Source organism: Balaenoptera ricei, chromosome 7 (genome assembly GCF_028023285.1).
Source record: "Balaenoptera ricei isolate mBalRic1 chromosome 7, mBalRic1.hap2, whole genome shotgun sequence".
NCBI lineage: Eukaryota > Metazoa > Chordata > Mammalia > Artiodactyla > Balaenopteridae > Balaenoptera > Balaenoptera ricei.
This window is the reverse complement of record NC_082645.1, coordinates 90,887,774-90,911,062: the sequence shown is the minus strand read 5'-3', so window position 1 is coordinate 90,911,062 and position 23,289 is coordinate 90,887,774. Positions and strand designations below refer to the sequence as shown.

General features: G+C 39.2%; 1 protein-coding gene across 2 annotated transcripts in view; it reads right to left on the bottom strand.

Annotated features, from left to right (window-relative positions):
- Positions 1 to 23,289, bottom strand: part of PARD3B (par-3 family cell polarity regulator beta) — a 1,037,929-nt gene that overhangs the window by 419,176 nt on the left and 595,464 nt on the right. For both annotated transcript variants that reach the window (XM_059928520.1, XM_059928522.1), the window contains exons 12-15: positions 21,987 to 22,157; positions 17,145 to 17,277; positions 9,991 to 10,090; positions 664 to 779 (exon numbers count right to left, since the gene is read on the bottom strand). In XM_059928520.1, the coding sequence (XP_059784503.1) occupies positions 664 to 779; positions 9,991 to 10,090; positions 17,145 to 17,277; positions 21,987 to 22,157 (520 nt within the window). The remainder of the gene's footprint in view (positions 1 to 663; positions 780 to 9,990; positions 10,091 to 17,144; positions 17,278 to 21,986; positions 22,158 to 23,289) is intronic.

The window sequence follows — 23,289 nt, the reverse complement described above, 5'->3', positions numbered from 1 at the left end:
TGGATCTCACATTCCAGGGCCTGGAGAACAGAGTTTGCAGGGGCCCTTGCTCTGCCCTGGCAGCCAACAGTCACCCAGAAATTCCTTGTAGGACTCAGAACCTCACTGAGGTTGTCTGGGCATGAAACCAAGGTACCTTGACTCCCTCAATCTGGCAAACCCAGGGACCCCTCTTCCCTCTGGTATTACAGGATTTGGAGATGGGCACTTAAAGAGATAGATCTTCTCCACTGCCGCCATCCCCATCCATTGCACAGAGAGATGGGATGCCCTGTGGGAGAGGATTCATTGACCTGCTTTATCTTCCCAGGCCCTGCAACAGGTATGTACATGAGAAACAGAAGAACACTAGCAGAGGTGAGAATACAAACGCAAAGGCGGGTGAGTTAAAGATGCTTATGGCATTCAGATCCTCCAGAAGGAATACTCCTATTTTTCTGACCTATATATAAAAATGTCACTTATCTCTCTTTTAAAAAGGGGTAATTATGATTAAATGTGTGAGAGGAGACAGGAAGATAGGATGACCAATATCCCCTCTTCCAAGTTTCAGCAAACCCTGTCCCCTAAGGTTGGAGCTGAAGAAACAACGGCAGGGCATTCAAGAAGATAGATGGGCTGAGGCTGGACAGTCGATCTGGATGTCACCTCACCCTCACTTACCAAGGTCCATGCTCTTTGAGGCTTTCAGATTCATTGATTCAGGCTGCCTGTCTGGTGTCACAGATCTAAAGTTGAGGCGCTGATCCGGAAAAAATACTGCTGAATCCACCCCAGAGCTGCAGAAAGAAGCCATACGCCATATTTAAGTTTAGAATAAAATCTTATTTTTTATTCAGCAGTTCTCATTTTGAATACAGCCCCTCATTGCTCCCTCTGCAGCTCCCAACCAGGCATTTTCAACCACTTCATGAACCTCAGGTTTCTTTTACGAGATATAGCAACTCTGTTTTCATGCATTTTATCATATTCTGCAATTTAAATAATATTCTCTGGCTAATATCATGTTTTCCTCTTCACTGATTTCTGCTAATTGGGATCCTGCTATACAATATATAACTTTAAGTGGGTAAAGCAAACCCAGAAAGCACTGGTGCTTCAAAGGATGTCACTAGATATTAGCAGAGCCTAAAGGCAAGTTAAGAGAGATCTGTGGGCTAAGAACGCCCTTCCTTTAAAAACAAGTGTAAGGGTTGTATCCTTTCTAGAAAACCATTCTGTTGAATGACTAATGGCTGCGGTAGTTTGGTTTTCTACTTTATTTAGGTCTATTTTCTACAACAAATGTTAATGCTGAGCAAATAGTCTGCTCATCAATAATACCAACAGGAAGTAACAGGAAAAGCACAGCTGACAATTTAGACAAAAGATACATCAAATGCCCATTATAGGCTTCCTAGTACTTGTATTCAATCTCAAAGAATTCCATTTCTGATGAATATATTATTTATTTTGCTTGAGGATGGAGGAGATTATATAAGGGAATTACAGACAATGCCTCATTTCTCGATCTAGAAATAAATTATATTTATATACTTTTCGTGAATTAAATTACAGCCACTTTCTCCCTTGGTACTCTCCCTTGGTACATGTATTTACAAAGTAAATATGGTAGCTCGTTTCAACACAACTTTAATCTTAAATACAGTAAAAACTCAAATCAAGTATCCTTGGTAAATCTGAAAGTACTGAGGTTGAATTTTTTTTCAAACAGTTGGGATCTGACATTGTAAAAAATAAAATAACCCCAAAATTCAACTGTCATGAATGAGAATCCTTCTAAAATGTACTGGGGATCTCGATTTCTTAACCAAATACACCAAAATAAGTTTAATCTTTTCTTGAAACTTATTAGTCATGTATATTTAGTATTGCCTTGCAGCAATAATAATATTGCTGAATGAATGGGCCTCTGTTATTGTAATAGAGTGTAATATAGTATAATACAGCACAGCATTCAAAAGCACAGACTCCAGAGCAGGTCTGCCCATTTCTAAATACTGGCTCTGCTCCTTACTAGCTGTGGGACTGGGCAAGTTATTGAACCTCTCTGTGCTTCCATTTTCTTATGTTTAAAATGGGTATAATTACACTTCCTACCTCCTAGAGTTGGCATCAGATAAAATGAGCTACAAAGATTTGCAAAGTAAGTAGAAGAGTGTCTGGTGCAGAGTAAGTGCTGTAGAAACATTTAGGAAACAAACAGATAAACACATAGACCTTCTTTAGCTTCCCAAATGACTAAGTTTCTGCTTTTCAAGTTATCCAAGTTTTTTTTTTTTACAGTTTTTTTGCCTTCTCTGTTTTTGTCAGACTCTCTGTGGGCTTGTGACTAAGAGCCCTTCTCTCCTTCTGTTTAGAAGGAATGATGTTTAGGGCCCTGGGCTTGGGAGCGAGATGCTAGGGTGCGTGGCCTCAATTACTAGTGCATAAAATGGCCAGTGTATAGCACAGGGAACTACATTCAATAGCCTGTAATAAACCAGAATGGAAAAGAATTTTTTAAAATTGGACAGTAATAGAATTTACTTAAGAAAGTTATTATAAGGGTGAAACAAATTAAGATATGTTAAATACTGACAGTAGTACCTAGCACACAGTAAGAGCTCAACAAAGTAAGCCATTAATCCTTTCCTTTGTTTCTGTAGGTTAGCGTGGTCTTTGAATGAGGGCCTGAGGCACTCTCCAGCAAAGAAATTATACAATCTGCCCTCCATATCCTCAGGTATGGCATTCAAGGATCACCCACACCGGGATCAAAAATATTCAGAAAAAAAAATTCCAGAAAGTTCCAAAAAGCAAAACTTGAATTTTTCATGCCCTGGCAACTATTTACATATCATCTACATTGTATTAAGTGATTTGAAGTATATGGGAGGATGTTATATGCAAATACTATACCATTTTATACCACGGACTTGAGCATCTGCAGCTTTCGGTATCCGCGGGGGTCCTGGAACAAATTCCTCATGGATACCGAGGGACAACTGTACATTTTTTCATGAAAATTTGCTCAAGAAGCTTAAATCAACTCTTTAGAATTATGAAGGTTTTTCTTTTCTTTCTTTCTTTCTTTTTTTTTTTTTTTTTGGCTTCTTTCTTGGTATCTGGCTACATGCTCAATAAAGAAAGCTACCGACATAAAGCATATTAGATGTGGTATCTAGTGATAGTGGACAAATATGTTAATTGTAAACAAAAATCCTGACCTGCTAGTGCTGTTGACACTGGCTTGGCATAATAGCAATATTTTAATTGTTTTAGCCCACTTTAAAGAAGAATTCTGAGATGCCATGGTGAATATGAGCTTCCCCCTGAGCCTTGATGTTTTGGAAGCACTTGCCTTTAAATGTGTTACTCGACCTTTATTTGCACTTAGTTTTTCATCCTTTGATCTCTTGTGATGACGTGGTTTTAGTGTCAGAGAGACTCACGGCCTTCATGGAACCAGTGAATTTAAGAGCTGGAAGACCTTAAAGGTCACCTCATCTAACTCTTCATCTTGTAGATAAGACACTGAGGCCCAAAGAGGAGACTGATGCTCCAAGGTCACGCAGCTGGCCAGTGCCAAAGCCAGGACCAGACTGTGGTTTCTTGAACTCTTCCCAGAGCTACAAAAGCTTTGGCTAAAATGGTGGCCAGCCTGGGACACAGAGGTTGTTGCTGCTCTTGAGCCCACAGAAATCAGACTTTTCCCTCTTACTGCAGTTTCATGCACACTCTCTTATGCAGCTTGCATTTTAGGTTAGTTTTTTGTTTCAACAGTGGTTCATATCGTGAAATAAAAGAAAATTAAAGGGTGAATCAAAATAGATGCCACATGTTATAATGAATACCTTTAGGGAGGAGGTTTAGAACCAACATGAATATTCCTCATTAAAACAGCTCATGCTGCTCAAGGCAGGCTATGGGAATCTACCCAACTAAGTAATGTTTTGGTTAATCCACCTTATTGTTTTATTTATTTATTTATTAGCTTGGTTTCTTTTCTTTTCTTTTTTTTTTTTTTTTGACGTGGACCATTTTTAAGGTCTTTATTGAATTTGTTACAATATTGCTTTTGTTTTATGTTTTGGTTTTTTGGCCATGAGGCATGTGGAATCTTAGCTCCCTGACCAGGGATTGAACCCACACCCCCTGCAATGGAAGGCAAAGTCTTAACCACTGGACCGCCAGGGAAGTCCCCACTTGACTGTTTTAGAATACTTTACCAAACCAGGCATTACGTGACAAATTAAGAATAAGAACTCAAATTTTCCCAAACTCTTGAAAAACAATTACCCCCATCCCCATTGAAAAAACAAGATGACGATGCAATAACATGATGTGGAGACACCATCAAAGATGATCAAAGAAAATAAAAAGCTGCTTTGTACATATGAATGTAACATATATTCATATATGTGTGTGCATATATACATATACATACCTGGATATGTCCATTAAATTGATCATGGTGATATGTACCTCTGTTACCATTGTTTTGAACATGGCCAAGTGTACACTTTGAAAACCTTCAATAAAAGGACCCCTCTTGCCATGGTACAAAATGGAAACAAGGCTGATATCAGATTGGCAGATATTTAAGGAAGGAAGGAAGGGTAATATGAGACACGATGTGATTGGAGCCAATGTGAACTTCTAATGTACTTGAATAATGAGTATAGTACTGAATTGGTTAATGTGAAAATATCTTAGACACATACATTAGACTAGTAAAACAGTTTGTAATTTTATGCTACATATTGGAAGTTTTTGGTGTGAGAGGGTGACACAATGATTAACTATAAAACATGACATATTTTAATTTTGAAGGCAGTTAGCATGTGCTCATGGCTGAATGGGCTGCAGCGGAAGCTGTAAGTTGACAGCAGGCCAAAGACGTGTCTTAGATAAAGATTGTATTTCCCCCATGAACAACCAGGGAATCTATCAAAGAGAAATGATATTCAATGTCAAATTATGCTGCATAATGAATGAATAAGGGTAGCATGAAACATATGCCAATGTCCTGAATATAGTGACAAATCAGGAATGTGAAAGACATAGAAGACCCCCCATGAATGTTCAAGGAGAACTGTCTGAAATAAAAAGGCAGGGGAAGGTTTTGAGGGGCATGTCTGAAGTCTCAGGTGGCCATGGATCAGCTTCAATGATTGGCTACTCTGAATGAGAGTAGATGCAGGCCACATGTATGAAAGAAAGAGAGACAGAAAGAGCAGAACTGAGAGAGAACCAAGAGGGAGGGAAAATATGAACATGTAGGGAATAACCAAATGTTGCCTGAACAGCTAATCAAATTCAGTATATTCTGTCTGCTGTTGATTTGTCTTAAACTCTCCCTGAGACATCACAGTAAAAAATTTATTTCCTTTATATATATAATATGTATTATAACATATATACTTATATCATATAATATATATAATATATATTATATATATAAAGGAAATATATATAATATATAAATATATATTTTTTAATTTAGACACACATATTCTAAATGTTTGTCAAATAATTATTGACATAATAGTACAAATAAGTTCAGTAAGTTCCTGATTTCATTTTGGTTCAAAGTACAGACATAAGTTTAGTTTGATCAAATTTGTTTTTCACTTCTAATGAATTAGTAGTTTTCTGTTTTACAAGACTGGTTCCATCCCTTAAAGCACTACTTTTCCCTTTCAGGGGGCTTTTAACTTTTTTTTTTTTTAAGACAGGACAGCCTCCTTTGCTCAGCCCTCCTGGCTCCCTTCCAATGTTTCCTCCACTGTAAGTTTCCAATATGCAAACCCCTACTGCTGCTGGTCACCTAGGCAACACAGCAGTTTGCAGGACGGTGCAGGTCACAGGATCCCAGGAGAGGGAGAGGGAGGAAGGGAGGGAGGGAGGGAGGGAGGGAGAGAGGGAGGAAGGGAGGAAGGGGGAGGGGGAGGGGGAGAGGGAGGGAGAGGGAGAGAGAGAGAGAGAGAGAGAGAGAGAGAGATTCAAAGCTTTAGATTTGTTCCTTCCATTTCAAAAATGTCTTTGACTCTGTCCCTTCCTCTCCAGCTATGCTGCTCCTCCCTTCATTCAAGCCCCTCTCCTCTCTTGCTGGTTTTCCCAGACTAGTATCCTTGTCTATGGTTTCCCTTATCCATTTATTCTCCACAAGTGAACTCACTTAACATGATATTGTCAGGCTTCAAAGCCTTCGATGCTTCTCCACTGCTCTCTGGAGAAGCATGGTGCTCACAGAGCATGGCAGACAACGCTCTTCCTGTAGATTCTTTCCCCAGATACTATATGTTTTAGCCACATTGAACACACTGCATTTTCCCTCTCCCATCATTTGGTTTTCCTAACCTAAATTGCCCTTCCCACCTCTTTTCTGCCTAGTAAGTTCCTTTCTATCCTTCAAGAAACCTTTCAAACACTACCTCTCCTGTAAAAAACCTTCCTTGACACCTACAGACAGAGTTAGTGGCTTTTTCTTCTAGGCTCCAATGACATTTTGTATCTCATGCTCAGCAGGCTGCTTCCTAATTATCTGTGTGTCTGTCTCTTCAAGGGGACACTGCATTCCTTGCGGGCAGGGACGCTTCCAATCCATTCCAGTACCTTCTACGGCGCCTAGTTTAGAGTTCCATAAATAATTTTGAATGGATGAGTGAGCAAATGAATGACAATGATCAAAAGAAGACTTAAGACTGAGAAAAAGTTACAGTTTTGATTGAAAGGAGATTAATGTCAATGTTAAAAAGAGCAGTTCTAGAAAAGGGTGAGAATGGAAGCCTAAACACAGAGAGTCAGGGAGGGAGAGGGTGAAAAGGAAGTTGCTGGTTCACATCATGTGATGAAGATTTACAGCAGTGAGAGCCAATATAAGCTGTTTTTCAAGATCGTGGAGAAACATGCTTTCCTGAAAAGGGAAGGGAAGAAATATGTGGTGACATGGAAGCAGCCAAAAGGCAGTTAGTTGCTAATTCTCAATGATTCTAGCTCTGCAATATCTCTGAACTACCTCTGTCCCCTGAAAGGTTCTCAGCCGAGAAAGTTTCTTCCCATCCTCCCCAGCACAGGTCCTCAGTAAGTTTCACTGCCATGGCCCCAGGAGGCATCCACAGAGTCTCTGGCTTCTAGCAGATATTAACCCTCCTCCATTTACCTAATCCTTGTTTTGTTTTGTTTTTTGTTTTATTCAAACAGAAAGTCACAAAAATTATAATCCTTGTTGTACACAACTAAAACCCAATCTTATCTGCTGAACTCCCACAATGAGATTTTACTATCTACCAAATGAAGTCTGATTTCCTTATCCTTGCATTTTGGGCGTGATCATCTGGCCAATCAGCCACGATAGAAGCTGCACAAATCAACTTACTTTCCTACCTCCATCTGTTCCTTCTGCCTTTCCCTCTCTCTGAAATTCTCTTCCTTCTGGGGCTCTTTTCATGTCCATGCTCCTAATCGTATTTTAGGGTTCAGCTCAAGTGTCACTTTTTCCCCTAACATTTTCCCTGCTTCCTGTACTTGGGAATACTCTCCTTTCTCTGCCTCAGCAGCTCAGGGTGTTTTATCTGTCTTCTGGTAAATATCACTGTACCTTGTGTTCTCATTTGTCACTTTTACCTATTAGCCTACCATCGTCTCGAGGCTAGGGTTTCCTTTTGGGCTCTTGGACCCAATTTTAACAAGTGTTGGGGGGTGGGGGGCGAGGAGTTCTCCCATACTTCCAATAATTCTAGGACAGCAGCAGGGTTTTGGAGAACTCAACTAAATTCTGACACTATCTACCTGGAGATTGCATCAGATCCCACAGGTTGAGGGCTCAGTCCTATATGACTGCCCCCCATACTCTACTTCAGACGCCAGTTTCAAGCTCAGGTTGTCACCTGTGCTTCAGACTGATGGGCTATAGATTGGAGGTTCCACAGACCCCTTCTTGAACTTCAGACACCAGTCACAAGTCCAGGTTGTTACCTCTACTTCTGACCAACTGGCTATAAATCAGAAGTGCCCTAGACCCCTCCTTGGGTTCGATTAGTTTTTGATGGTGGCTCTCAGAACTCAGAGAAACATGTTACTTACTAGATCACTGGTTTACTGTAAAAGAATATAACTCAGGAACCGCTGTATGTAGAGCTGCCCAGGACAAAGTATGTGAGAAGAGGCTCCGAGCTTCTATGCTCTGAGTGTGCCCCTCTCCCCACATCTCCACATGTTCACCAACCCAGAAGGTCTCCAAACCCTGTCCTTTTGGGTTCTTATGGAGGCTTCATTACAGAATCAAGATTGATTAAATCATTGGCCACTGTCAACTGATTCAAGGCCCATCTCTCTGGATGGGACTGAAAGTTCCAACCCTCTAAGCACAAGATGGGCTCCACTGGCAACCAGCCCCTTCCTTAGGTGCCTCCAAAAGCCACCTCATTAACATAACATGATACCTTAATCAGTCTCAATACTTAGGAAATTCCAAGGTTTTTATGGGTCAGTGCCAGAAATGGGATTAAGGCCAAATACATTTATCTTATTATGAATACAATACCACAGGTTTATATCTGATTTATCTCTGCACTATTCCAGCAGTTTTGTGCATATACCCTGTGTAAACAATAAGGTAAGGTGAGTGAAATTATTTTTAAAATGGATTTTTTTTAACATCTTTATTGGAGTATAATTGCTTTACAATGGTGTGTTTGTTTCTGCTTTGTAATAAAGTGAATCAGCTATACATATACATATATCCCCATATCTCTTCCCTCTTGTGTCTCCTTCCCTCCCACCCTCCCTATTCCACCCCTCTAGGTGGTCACAAAGCACCGAGCTGATCTTCCTGTGCTATGCGGCTGCTTCCCACTAGCTATCTATTTTACATTTGTTAGTATATATAAATCCATGCTACTCTCTCGCTTTGTCCCAGCTTACCCTTCCCCCTCCCCACGTCCTCAAGTCCTAAAATGGATTTTTTAATGCTACCAAACTGTCATTTTTGATTCAGAATTGAGGCAAGCAATGCAAATAAACATGCAAAATTAAAAATGTCCAGACTTTTGCTCAAGAAATCCCCAGAGATACTGATCTAGAACATTATTGTGATTATCAATCTAGTTCAAGAAATTGTATTTGAGTAAAAAAGTTGACTTCAAAAATGTAGGAGTCGGAGATAGCTAAATATAGGTAAGCTTCTGGCTAATAGAGTTAGCTATACTCTTGTTGTATTGCTTTATTTTTAGCAGATTGTAAAATACAAAACAAAACAAAAACCATAATAGTGATGTTTGAAAGAAAATAGCATTGCTGCAAGAAAAATGAAAAAACGTAACAGGATTATCATGGGACAAGAATGGAATAAAATACCCAGTTTTAACAGCCATAATAAATACAGAAAATAGCAAAGGGACAAGTTAATGATTTTTAAAACTCATCAGAAGAACAAAATCTATGAATTCTACTAGTCAAATGGTGTGTATGCTTAGTAAATCTCTCTCTCTCATGCTTGTGTGATTCTAAAAATTATTGATTTTTTGGTTTCTATTACAGAATGGGTATAATCCTGGGCACTCTTTTCAATAGTTTAGATTATATATGGTGCTGCTTTAATTTTTAGATTCCATTAACTTTCTTGGAACATCTATTTTTAAAATACCTTTAGGGTTTGCCAATTACAAATAAGAAAAAAAAAATGCTTTATGTCTTCTCAGTTTTGTTTTATACCTTCCCATATAACCTTTTTTATTTTGAGTTCCACCTCTCTAGTTTTTAACTTGGTAAAAGAAAATTCAACAATTTTCTCATATATTTTAATAAGACATGATGAATCTTAAATTCCAGGAAGCAAAAATGAACAAACTGAGGTATTAATATTAGCTATGAGAAGTTTTCGCTGGAATTAACAGATACTATGAGATTTCCATCCTGGAAAGAAATAGAGTTACAATAAGGTTGCTGGGTTTTCCCAGAAAAACCATAACGGGGTACATTTATGATATATCATTTTATCGATACCTGTGGCTGTAATCTTCAAGGCCCAATTCCAGAACTGGATGAGGTGCAGGAGGAGAAGGTCCTCCGCTCTCAGCCCATCCGTCATTGGGAAGCAACAGCTCTATAAACAAAGAACAAATAAAGCTGTAGTAAACAGGAGGGAGAACCGTCCAGCGCCTGGTTTTGTTTCAGTGCATCTCTCAGACATAATTTTCACCAACACAGAAACCAGCCTTGAAACAAATAAGTCCTCATACAGCACTGAAGGATTCATATGCACGCTAATACAGCCTGTATGAGGAAATCTAAGCCTGATAATGTGTCTTTATGCTGGTGACTTGCTGGCAACCTGCTGGCAACCCCTGGCAAGTGAAGTCCGTGCATCTTAACTACCTTTTCCCACCTGGGAAAGGTAGACACATATTCACTACCTGTGATTTGTAGAAGATTAAAAAGCCATTTCTTTTATGACAACGTTTTTGTAAACAAGACTCTATAATGAATGCTCTGGATTAAATGGTGATTTAAGCATTTGCCTCAGTGACAAAAAGTACTTAAAAAACTCATGAGATACAGTGTATCTACTCACCATTTAGACACCATAGAGGTAAAAAAATATACATATTCTTTTTGCATCTGTGTTGTAGTGGAAAACCCTGAGTTTGGGGCCTTGGAAGCAAAAGACTGGGGTCTGAATTCTAGTTTTCCTACCTGCTAAAAATGTTTACCTTTTCAGTCTATTTTATACGGAAAAAAATAGACATGTATACTGAATATTACAACAACTAATAACAAGTAAGGTTTGTTGAGATCTTATTGTGTACCACACATTGAGCTAAGCCTTACGTATCGTTTAATCCTCATTACTAATGAAAATATTAAATAATGTATGAAAAAAATTATAGAGCATCGTGATTAAGAGTATAGTTTGTGAAGTAAGACTGCATGTTTCCAATCATGTAATGCTGTAAGAACTTGGGCAAACTACTCAACTTCTATAAACATTGGTTTTTTATATCTATAAAGCAGGGATAAGAACACCTTCATTGGAGGAATACAAGGATTATATAAGATAGTGCATATTCAAGCAGTGATTTGTAAGTGCAATGAGTGCCAATGAGTAGATAAAGGATTATTATTCTGTACACCATAAACTCTGCTGTGGATCTATTACAGTGAGATATTTGCAAAAGGTGGACTCTATTGCTAGAACAAGAAAATCATCTCTTTGTCCTTGAGAAATGCTGCTGGTAACAACTGCTTTGACTTGCCCACATACCAGGTCTGATGGCTAATTTTATGTATCAACTTGACTGGGCTCAGGGTGCCCAGACACTTGGTATTCAGTAAAGTTGTTTTTGGGTGATATTAACATTGAAATCAGTAGACAGGGTAAAGTAGATTGTACCCCCCCTTATGTGGGTGGGCCTTATCCAATCAGTTGATGGTCTGAATAGAACAAAAAGGTTGACCCTCCTTCAAGCAGGAGAGAATTCTTCCTGCCTGACTGCCTTCAAACTGAGACATTGCCTTTTTCCTGCTCTTGGATTCAAACTGAACCACTGGCTCTTCCTAGGTCTTGAGCCTGCTGGCCTTCAGACCAGGACTACACCATTGGCTCTTCTGGGTCTCAGCTTGCCCACTCACCTTGCAGACCTTGGGACGTGCCTGCCTCCATAATCACGTGACCCAATTCCTTACAATAAATCTGTGTAGGTACTCTATATATACATGTACAAACACACACACACACACACACACACACACACACACACACACTCCATTCATTCTGTTTCTCTGGAGAACCCTGACGAATACTCCAGGGAAGGACTTTCTCCAAGCTCTGCCCCAGGGACCAGTATAAAATGGAGGCAGTTCTAGCAGTGCTGACATGTCCCAGGGAATGAGATTTGAAGCAGGAATCTGATAAGTAAAATGGTCACGGTACAGAAGCATGATGAGCAAAGGCAGCCAGCACTGTCCTCCTGCGCTGTCCCCCACTCCGGTGATCTGGTAATATGGCAGCAGTTAGGCAGCCAAAGATTTGCTGAGAGAAAAAGAGCAGAGGGTCTACAAGGTAAATTGGAACAAGGGACATATTGGGACAACATCTTTTCCATTGGTTCTAATCACTCATCCTCAGCTTCTCAGGCCATCTTTCACTCGTGGTAAACATACCTGTGACCATGTAGCTGCCTGCTCAGAAACATTGCAGTCGCACACAACTGCCTACAGAATAAAGGTCTGTGTCCCCGGCAGCCAACTTTATCTCCTATTACACATTAGCCACTCAAGACTACTTATTGCTCCCAGACCACAAGGCCAGGTTTTCCTACCCCAGTGTCTTGGCTCATATAATTGCAAAACCCACTTCATCCATTAAAGTTCCATCCTTCTCCCATGGTTCACCTCAAATATCACCTTCTCTATGAAACCTTCACTGTTGCTCTGGGATCTGTCGGTACGTTTACAACAGTGGTGGAGAATACTAGTGCTCCCAGTGTCTGTGTTCTTCCTTTCTCCCTGGGCACACAGCTAGACCCCAGACCCCATTTTCCAGCCCTCTTTGTATCTAGGCTGGTTCTTGCCAATAGAATGTGAGTTACTGTGGTTAATGTTGTGCCCGGTCTCAGTGCTTAAGGAAGGGTATATGCAACTTCCCCACCTTCTCCCCCGATCCCATCTACTAGCTGCAACCATGAGTGGATGAGGCACCAGAAGATGGCCCAGCTACCAATGGAAGGAGCCCAAGTCCCTCAGTTCTCATTGGGCTGTGATTTGAGCAAGAAATACATCTTCACTATCTTTATCCACTGACATTTTGGCTTTATCTGTTAATATTACAGAAAATAATTCGTGTGTAACATTTACCATGTGCTGCTTTTGCAATGAGCTATCTATTGATCTACCATCTATTTATCTACATTTATTTCTCTTACTGGACCACAGGTAACTTCCTCCTTGTCCTCCTCTTCCTCCTCTCCTTCCTCTTCCTCAGCATCTCCTCTGGTTTTATTACGATCATTAACTTTCACTTTTATTTCATTCACATGAATAATCTATGTGTTTTTAAAGTAATGATAGATGCAGAGGTAAGTATCTTCTCTGATGACTCTTTATCCTTGGTACTTTTTAAACAACAAATCTAGTTGCTGTAAAGAATATTTTTTTCCCCTCTTGGCCCAAACACCTTTGTTAAGCCCTTTATCACCGTGAAAGTCTGGAATTCTTATCCGCTAAAAATAGTATTTCTGGATGTCACTGAGTGTACAAGGTCATTTTATATATCGCCTGTGAACGTTGCACCTCTAGTCGCTACTTCATCCATGACCAAATGACCCTTATTTTAATCATCATCTTTTATTGTTGTGACTTGTTTTACAGGATCCATCCTGCCAGGGCCAGATCAGAAAAGAAGGGCAAAAGAGTTTGTGCCCTGAGACTAGAACTCAGCAAGCTATGGCCCTGGCCCCAAACCGGCCCGCCAACTGGTTTTGCACATAAAGTTTCACTGAACACATTCATGCACGTACTGTCTACGGCTGCTTGTGCGCTACAGTGGCAGAGGTGACGAGTTGCGAAAGAGATCCTATGGCTCACAAAGCCTGAAATATTGACTACGTGGCCCTTTACAGACAAAGTGTGCTGACCCCTACTTTAGACTGTTTTTGAGAACAATAACACATTGTATTCATCGTTGCAGCCTAGCGCATGCTGCACAACGGAGGTATCCCAGAAACATCAGTCAAATTGAAAAGTATAATTCAATTTCTGATCATCACTGCAGCGGCAGTGCCTTACGTGCTGTAGGGGGGTGGATACATGCAGGTTCCCAGGAGGGAAGGTATTATAAATAATCACACTATTATGTGTCTCTTCAAAGGACCCCAGGGCACATGGATCCAGTGGGACAGGACACAGAACCAAAACATTTGATTTGGGGTATGGATGAAAGGCCTGAGAAGACCTCAGTGGGTGATCCCGGGCAGACTTGAGGCAACAGGCTACTGGCGCAGGGGCTGGAGTTCACGTGAACTGAAAGTGGGGAGAAAGCAGGAGTAGAGCACAAAGGGAAGATGAGAAGAATTAAAGGAGAGGGAAGAACAAACCAGAGGCAAACTGTGCTTAGGCTGTAACTTGGCCCAGGGTGAGATCTGCCAGCAAGATTCTTCAGAAAATGCAGTGTTTGCGCACTTCATTACCATTCGAATGCTTAACAGGATTTTATAGTAAACCCCTGGGACACAGCCTCCATCCTATTACCATCTTGGAGCCCTACACTCATTCCACTGCGGGCATTGCGAGCAATTCTCCAACGCAAATGTGAATTTTCTGGTGTTACAATTTCTACAAATGTTAGTTCTAAAAATGCCTTTTCTCTGTAACAGCTTGACAGGAATATGTATATATAAAAAAATAACAGTGGAACAGTGGGTGGTAGTACTATTATTACAAAAATAGATGGAACACAGCATATCAACATTGGACTTTTAAATATACAAAGGAGGAAGGGAAGAAAAAAAAAGTTAATGTTTTGGCTGTAACAGTTCCTCTCCTCACTAGACGTTACATTTTGTCAAGTCAATCTTGTTTTTCTAAAGGAGCTCCTTAAAAAGGCTTGGTGGTGGCGAGTCAACACTCACTCAAGTTTCATGAGTCTTGGTGGCCTATGGCCACCTCGTGTGCGTCGGAAACTCGGGAACTCTCAATGGTTCTCAAAAAAGAAAATGTTATTAACACTACACAAGACGTGATGAGCATGATATTCTTCTACAGCATCATGTCTATAAATTCTGTTATATACATTTTTCGGTCTCTCAGTCAATAGGCTTATATAAAAAGAAAGAGCATTCCATCTACTGGCCTCTTATAATTAAAATATAACAAATCTATGCTTTGATAAGCCTAATTCTATAACCGAGTATTGTATCACAGATCCCCAAGGAAATAATGACAATAGATTTTCTGTGCTTTTCAAAAAATAATGTTTAATGGAGTCACTTCTTAAAAGAACTGGATTTTTGATGTTACCTTGGAAAATTGAGGTGGGAGGAGAAGGTGTAGCAGGAACCTTGTGGACTGTGGATCTGTGTCTCAGGAGGGAGGGAAGAGACAGAACCTCTCAGTGGTTCTGTGCCTAAAGGACTCTAATTGTTCAGTGACATACAAACTCTGAACACACTACTGAAGTTCCAAAGTATTACTGCATTTTATTTTTAACATGTGTTTTGGGTGGACTTTATTATTTATAATTTTTTTTCTGGGTGTATCCTTACACTATAACTAGTTCTATAGTTTCATTATTTTAGCCTTTGCTAGCCTTCCTAGAGATATTATCCCATTTCCTTGAGTATCTCAATGTTCTCTAAAAATATACTACGTAATTATCACTTCAGCATCGATATTTTATAAGTACTGAAAAAGAAACAGGATAGGAGGTAATGTGTCCAATGTTCCTTTGGACATCACTGGTGTAATTAGGAATAAAACCCGGAACTTGGATTGTCACTGGACCACAAGTTGCTTGAGAATTAAGTGCCAATCAAGTTATATAAAGGCTGGCATGTTCTTGATCATTATTTGGACGCAGTAGAGAGAAGCCTCTTCTGGTGTGAGGGAAACTTGCTGTTCCTTCCTCAGATTGTCCTGCTATTGCGACTGAAGGACTCAGAAGGAGATGCTGCTTTGTCAAGAAAACTTTTAATTTTATTAAGATGAGGAAAGACATACTGGGTGTTTCTTTATCTGACACAAAGTAAAGTCAGCTTCTAATGGACACTCTTGGGATGAGGTGAAAGAACAGTTTCAAGAGACCAATGTAAGACAGGGCCCATGCTGTGGTTTAGGGAATGAACTTGAGTCAGAGAGACAGGAGATGTATTCAGGTTCTGCAGGGATTATATATGGTGTTGGGTTAGTCATTTACTCTCCTCTCTATTTCTTCATCTGTAAAATGAGGATAATAATATTACCCACTTTGAGTGCGCATGTAAATTGCTCACCACAGTATGTAACAGACAGTAAACAATAAATGATCACAGCTGTTGCTACTACTCTCACTGAAACAGAGGAATTCAGAGGAAAAAACATCCCATTCAGATGAAAGAATTTAATTCTAGAGGAACCTAAGATTTACAAGTCTGTTCTGATGGAGTAATCTCAGAGTCTAGAAATTGTTCCCCCATCGTTAAATTTGGGTAACATCTTAAGTGTAAATAAGGGATTGATTATATAAACAGCACCTCCACTCACTAGACTACTATGCAACTACTGAACGTGATGTTATGGAATATTCAATGACATAGTAAGATGTTCATAATGTGCTATTAATTAAAAAAGCAATTTCCTAAACATTTTATACAGTATATTTCATTTCATTTTATATACACATATTTACATGAAGGAAACACTTTCAATATATACATAATGTTATCGATCAGTATCTCTGACAGAAGTATGGGTGCCATTAAATTTTCCCTTTATTGCTTTTCTCTTAATTTTCTGTCATGAATATCTATTGCCTTTGCGATACAAAAAAGTAAAGTTACTAAAGAAGGGAGATGCAGGGAAATAAAAGAATTTTCTTGATGGCCTTAAGTATAAGTTTTGAAAAACAAAGAAGAAAATCCAATTTTTTTACATGTAGAGCTCTACTAGAAATGTGATCCATGCAAGATAGTAGTAGTGAGGCAGTAACAAAAACATTCCACCATCATATCATGGTCTCGGTTCACAGTATTTACCGCTCAGAAACAAGCATAAGTCTGCAAACTGTGTTATGACCACTTTATGATTTAATACTATTCCATATATCAATATTTTGTAAGTTTAGTTGCTATTTACACTTGGTAACCTCCAATATTAAAAGACTGTTTAAAAAAAAAATATAACGGTTCGTCATTTTGTTTCTCCAGGCATGGTTTTGTTTTATACGTAACCCTCCATGTTTGGGGCAGCAAGCATAGAAACTGTCACTTAAACTGGGGGCAATGCCAGGAATCTGCTTCACAACTTGTGAGTCAGCTCTCCCACCCATCGCTCATTTTCATGACTCACAGTAACAAAGTCTGCACTTAGTCTAATTAATTCCCCTTTGTTCCTCTTTTTTTAAAAAAATAAACACTCTCGTGTTTTCTCATACCACTCGCAGCAGATGAGACTGGATAGAATCTTACCTTTCTGTTTGCTTTGCGGGCTGTAGGTGCCAAATGGATGCAATGTACTATTATCATTTCTCCTGGAGGTGGTTACAGCATTTTGACAGTTCTCAAAGCACGGCTTCGAAAATGCCCCACACTCTGCAGGCTCCTAAGGGATGAAAATAAAAATCACGTTCGCTTTTTTAGTATGTTCCAACTTGGTCAATGGAAGCAAAGTGAAAGAACGATCAATTTATGAATAATCTTTCAAGAGTCTATTGCACGTAAGTCCTCAACTGTGGAAAATCAAAATGGTCCTATCAGTTAAAACATCTCTGAATGGGAAATAAAAAATACTGACAATGTGGTGTTAAGGCTTAGGAGTGCTGATAGCAAGCACAGAAGCGGATTAACTTTATTATTCTTTCCCACCACTTACAACTAGCTTCCTTCAAATTTTCTTCCATCTGGGAGTACAGCTTGTGGCAGTGTCAACATAAGAATACAGTTCATGCCAAGGGTGTTTCTCTGCCAACCAGCTGGTTCCTGTCTCCCTCTCCCTTGGTGACTAAGTGTATATGCTCCAGGACAAGTCAGAACCCAGGCAGGTTTGTCACTGAAATGCCATGCGTGTGTCCCACTGCAGACACTAGGCCTTTTGGCCAGGAGCGAAAACAAACTGCTGTGACAATGCCAGACGCTGGTTCTCCTGAGATTTCTTTCTCTTCTTCCATATTTCCCCCTTCTGTTTTGATTTTGATAGTCTGTAAACAAATTCAGTTTCCTTAAAACTGCTAGCTCCAGGATAAACCGTGTTGCACAGGTGCTGCCGAGGTACTGGGAATGGGCCAGCTGCAGGGAGCTCTAGTTATTGTTCTAGAGGAATGAGGCACAGAGACCTGGGTTTTGCTCTGGTTCAAACTGTGTGTCTTCTAACAGATTTCAAAGAAGTAATTTGAAAGCCATCTCGGGGCCATTCCCTTGACCATTTGTGAGAGGAACATTCCGCAAAGACAAACGTAGATCCATAGATCCGATCCCCAAAGCTCTTTCCTTCTGAAAAAGAGCATTTGGCCCAAACAATGCATTTGATTTCTACTTTCCTCTTTAGTTACAGAAACTCGGTATCCTGCTAGTTAAACAAAATATTCAAGACATTCCATGCATGCATTCTTCATAATTAAAATGTTTTCAGCTGCTGAAGGTCCTTTAGCTTTTTGTCAAGGCTTATAACACTTTTTCCACACCCAGTATTTCCTTTTGCCCCTGGTTCCTTAGTCAACCCAAGCCTGGGGCAAACTACTCCTAAATTAAAGCTAGAGCCCTGGAAGGTAGGAGAGGTAGGACCTACCTTGCATAGTCAAGTGCTTTAACAACAACAACAAAAATTTTTTTTCTGCTTTCCCAGCTCTTTGATAAATGACACAATCAATATCCCAACAAGTGATCAGTAACCAGCCTAATTAAAATATTCAGCCTGTAAAATAGAGCTGTCGTGGAGCCTTCCATTAGTGTCCCAGCCAATAAAAAATATAATGGATTTTTAAACATATTCTGCTTCCACCAAGCTGAGCTTCCAGCTCAGGGGAGGGAAATGTTTTGGGGAAGGAAAAAAAAAAAAAAAAACAGGTCATAACCCATTTTTAAATACCAAGTCTCTAGGCTCAAATAGAATTACAATTGAACCTCAAGCTCATCCTTTGAAAAACATGTTTCTGTTTAAAATGATTTTGATTCAATCAAGGGCTCATTATGTATTCTTCACGAGGTCCTCATCAAAACTGTTTACGTATCTTGTACATCTGGGTAATGTGGGAAAATACCCAATGACAATATATTTTGACTTTTCTTAAGTAGCGTCTTCAGTAGTTTTTTTAATATCAATATAACGTTCAAGTAACCATTTTGGTATTCTTCCCAAATCTAACTAACTGATTTCCCTGAATATATAAGCAGAACTGAGGCCTTTTCTAGGTTACAGATTCTTTTTCATTGTACCTGAGGGCGATTGCTGTTCCACTGGAGAATCCTCCAAAAACATGAGCACAAAACATATATGATTTGACACAGCAAAACAGATTTGGGATATCAAATAGCTACAGTTTTTTTTTTTTTTCAATTTAATAAAGATTATCTGTACATTAGGCTGCTGTCTTTATATGAAAAAAACACTCTTTAATCTTCACAGGTACCACAGAGATTCTCATTAGTTGAGAAAGCCAAGTGCCTGCTCATCCCCCATGGAAAGCATGTAAATATTAGAGAAAATAAAAATGGATCTTATTTAAATGTCCTCATAAAAACTGCTTTCTGTCCCATTTCTTATTCCCAATTGAGTCCCCAGTGAACAGTATTAACAAGAGAAAAACAAATACCGTATGCTAACGCATATATATGGAATCTAAAAATAAAACACAAAGGTACTGATGAACCTAGTTGCAGGGCAGGAATAAAGTTGTAGACATAGAGAATGGATTTGAGGACACGGGGTGGGAGGGGGAAGCTGGGGTGAAGTGAGAGTAGCATCGACATATATACACTACCGAATGTAAAATAGATAGCTAGTGGGAAGCAGCCACACAGCACAGGGAGATCAGCTTGGTGCTTTGTGACCACCTAGAGGGCTGGGATAGGGAGGGTGGGAGGGAGACGCAAGAGGGAGGGGATATGGGGATATATGTATGCATCTGGCTGATTCACTTTGTTGTACAGCAGAAACTAACACAGCACTGTGAAGCAATTATACTCCAGTAAAGATCTATTAAAAAAAAAAGAACTACAGCAACAACGACAACAACTACAAAGACACTCCTGAGGTTGGGCAACCAACTGAAGGCTTCATGCTTTCTTCTGATGAAATAATCGTCAACCCAGCCCAGAGCGTGAGAATTAAAATGAAAATACGTGCGGTAAAGGAGAACGCAAATAATAAAGTGTCTCAACTTGATGAGTCAAAACAGAGAGTACTTATCCTCTAGGCATTCACATATTTTAGAGAAAGACATGAAACTAGGGAAGATGAGAGGTGGAGAGGTGGGGAGGGAACTCTTTTAGCAATCATGTTCATTTCTTTTTTTTTTTTTCTTTTACTTTTTCTATCTACACAGATATGGAATTCTTGAGCAGTGTATTCCAGACTTTTCTGTTAGTTGAGGTATCTTAGTCCCAAGACATCTTAAGGGAGATCTAAAACACAGATGCATGGAAGGGGTGATTCAGGGGCCTACAGGTCATACTTCACACCCGCATCCAACAACTGGGTTCCGTGGAGGTCTAGGGCTCTCGAGTAAGAACCAAATTCAACCAGAAGGCAGCCAATTCTCTCATGGTAGGAAGCAAGCGATAAGGGTTTTATGACTATGTACATAAGTAAAATCCCTTAAATATTCATGGAAACCTCTCTGTCACTTAAGCAGACACAAATGTTGGAAATGAGTTGGCTCATTATATACAGTCTCCAGTAATTGGGCAATTTACATTTATTTAACATTTACAAGGTTATGTACAGAAAAGTTAAAAGGTACAGTTACTCCTTTCCAACAGCTGATAATATGACAAAGTAAGATATAGTTGATAAGTTCACTACTTCAGCTTATCCTCTCAGATGAAGTAGGTCTCAGATGCAACTGTTATCCATTCATTCAACAGTATATAACAACTGTCTACTACTAGGTGCTGGGAAATGAGGATCTATGAAGGGATAAGGCAGACAACAGTATTGCTATCTATAAGTACAGAGCCCTCAACTATGTATGTCTTTACATAGCCAGGAAATGACCCACGTGGGATTTTAACTCACGTTATCCAAAACTCCAGAGCCCAAGCTTTTAACCACTATCATCCCCAACTACCTTCCAGTCTTAATTTCAAAATGTTTTCATTTTAAAATGTTTAAGTTGAACTTATTATTAAAACTAATATTTTATATTAGTGTTTTAATAGGATTCTATTTTAACTTTGTGTATTACTGTATCACAAAAACATTATTTGTCCTTAGAGAATATATGTGTGATTTGCTGATGTTTTTCTCAACTCTTAACTATTATCGACTTTTTTCTTATCTTTTCTTAAAATAATTTTTAGGAGCATTTAATAATTATTCTCTCTATATAAGTGAAAATAATGTTTTAGGAATACCTTATGATGAATATGATAGTTGTACACTATAATATATAATTGTATAATAATTATATAAATAATATAATTGTATGTAACTGAAATGTTTAGGCATATTAGCATTCAAGAATAGTTTATGTTCACACTTCATGTGTATGTAAAAATATTGCTTACGTTAAAAAAATCCATAAAGAAATCATGATAAAAGATTTCAAAAATACTTCTTTAATTAAAAACATTTATTTAAGAACATGAAGCAAGAAGCTTGTTTAATAGATCAAATTTTAAATTAGTTAAGTCCCAGGCACACATTACAGGGAAGAATGTAGAGAGCTGATTGCATTATAATTATCTTCACAGTAAGCATTATATACATCTGATTAAGAACTTTCTAAGGTATGGACACTGCTAGCATGTCATCCAAAAAGTATATAAGCATGTTTTATGCTTTAATGTTTATAATATGAATAAAGCGTTATTCATAAAGTCCAGAGCTCTAGGAGTTTCTGGGGGAAAAACTGGAAATTATGGACTTGTTACCCTAGATAAATTACTTAATTTATATGCACATTTTTACACCTTCTAGTTATACCTAAAATATACAACCACCAATTTGCCACATAAACCCATCAGAGCACTTCTAGGGCATATTTTTCCAATTTCAGAATCAGTATGAGCCTAGCTACCATACTAGTGGTGGAAGTGTGAATATTCTGGCGGCCATCTGGGCAATTTGCAGAGGGAAATAAAAATTTGCATCACCTCCAGTGGTCTCCCTGGCCTCCTCAGAATCACCAACTGGATCGTCCCTCGTATGTTTCCTTCCATGGACATTGATCGCCTAAGTGTTTCCATAGCTTCATGGTTGGACTTTCCCAGAAGAGATTCTCCGTTAACTGCAATCAGCTGGTCATTCACCTGCAGACGACCATCCTAGGGTGGAGGTAAGAAAAACAGTGTTAAACAGAGAAAAGCATGGTGATGACATAAGACTGTTTCAGGGAAAAGTTCAAGTTTAAAATGAAAAACGAAAAAAAAAAAATAGCTATTAGAAATAATTTATTTTCCATGGCAGAAAAAGGTTCTGGAGTTTATCAAACAGTCACAAATACTAACAATAATGAATGTGTGAAAGTGATTTTTAGAAATCTTAGAGTTCCAAACTGCAATAATTTAGACATTTGTATAATGTCTCTTACCTAAATCTTTGGCAAGTATGCTAGCCTAGCCTGATTCTGACGTTCGCTCTGGCAGGGACCGTATTGCTGACTTAAGGAAAGGGGGTTTGGAAGCAAAAGAAAGTGGTCATATAGCTTGCATTTTCAGGCACAGAGAGACATCATGCTTAAACGTTGGGAGCTCGAGAGCGGTAATGTGTCTCCTAGATATCATTGCTAGCTCTACTGGATAGTGCTGAGAAAAAAAAAAAATTCTCCAGTAATTTTCTCTAACACAACTAAAAAGTTGCTGGTCTGCAAAAGAACGCAGAGGTGTGTAACGCAGGACCAATTTGCTATGATGTCTTTGGGCAGAAACGCTTGACAAAGGGGACTGCCAAGCCTTTTGTGAGGGGCTCTGACTGATAGCACTTTCACCCAGCACCTTCAGGAAGGAACACCACATGCCACACAGCGCTCGGAACCTGGGCAGGTGGATAGGCAGCCCAGATTCTAGTCTAAAGCACCTCTAGGCACTAGTCATCTTCAGCCAGAAGTCTCCCACAAGCTGGAGTCTATAGCAGCAGCTAAACAAACTGGGATGCCAGCTCTGCCTACAAAAGAACTGGTGGGGATCACAGTACTTGTCCCCAACAGGCAGCCTAGGAGAAAAGATGCTTAAATATTGACAGTCTGATTAGGGATGTGCGTTATACCTGCTACACACCAGGGTAGAAAGTTCTTGCTGTGAGGCACAGATGCAATTTTAGGAAGGTCGTGATGCTAGTGCCACTGCTAATAAATTTAACAGAAATGACAGTAGGCTTGTATCACAGTTTTTCCACGAATTATCTCTAGTTCTCACAGAACTCAAGAAGTTGAGTAGATTAATGCTTTTATTCACATTT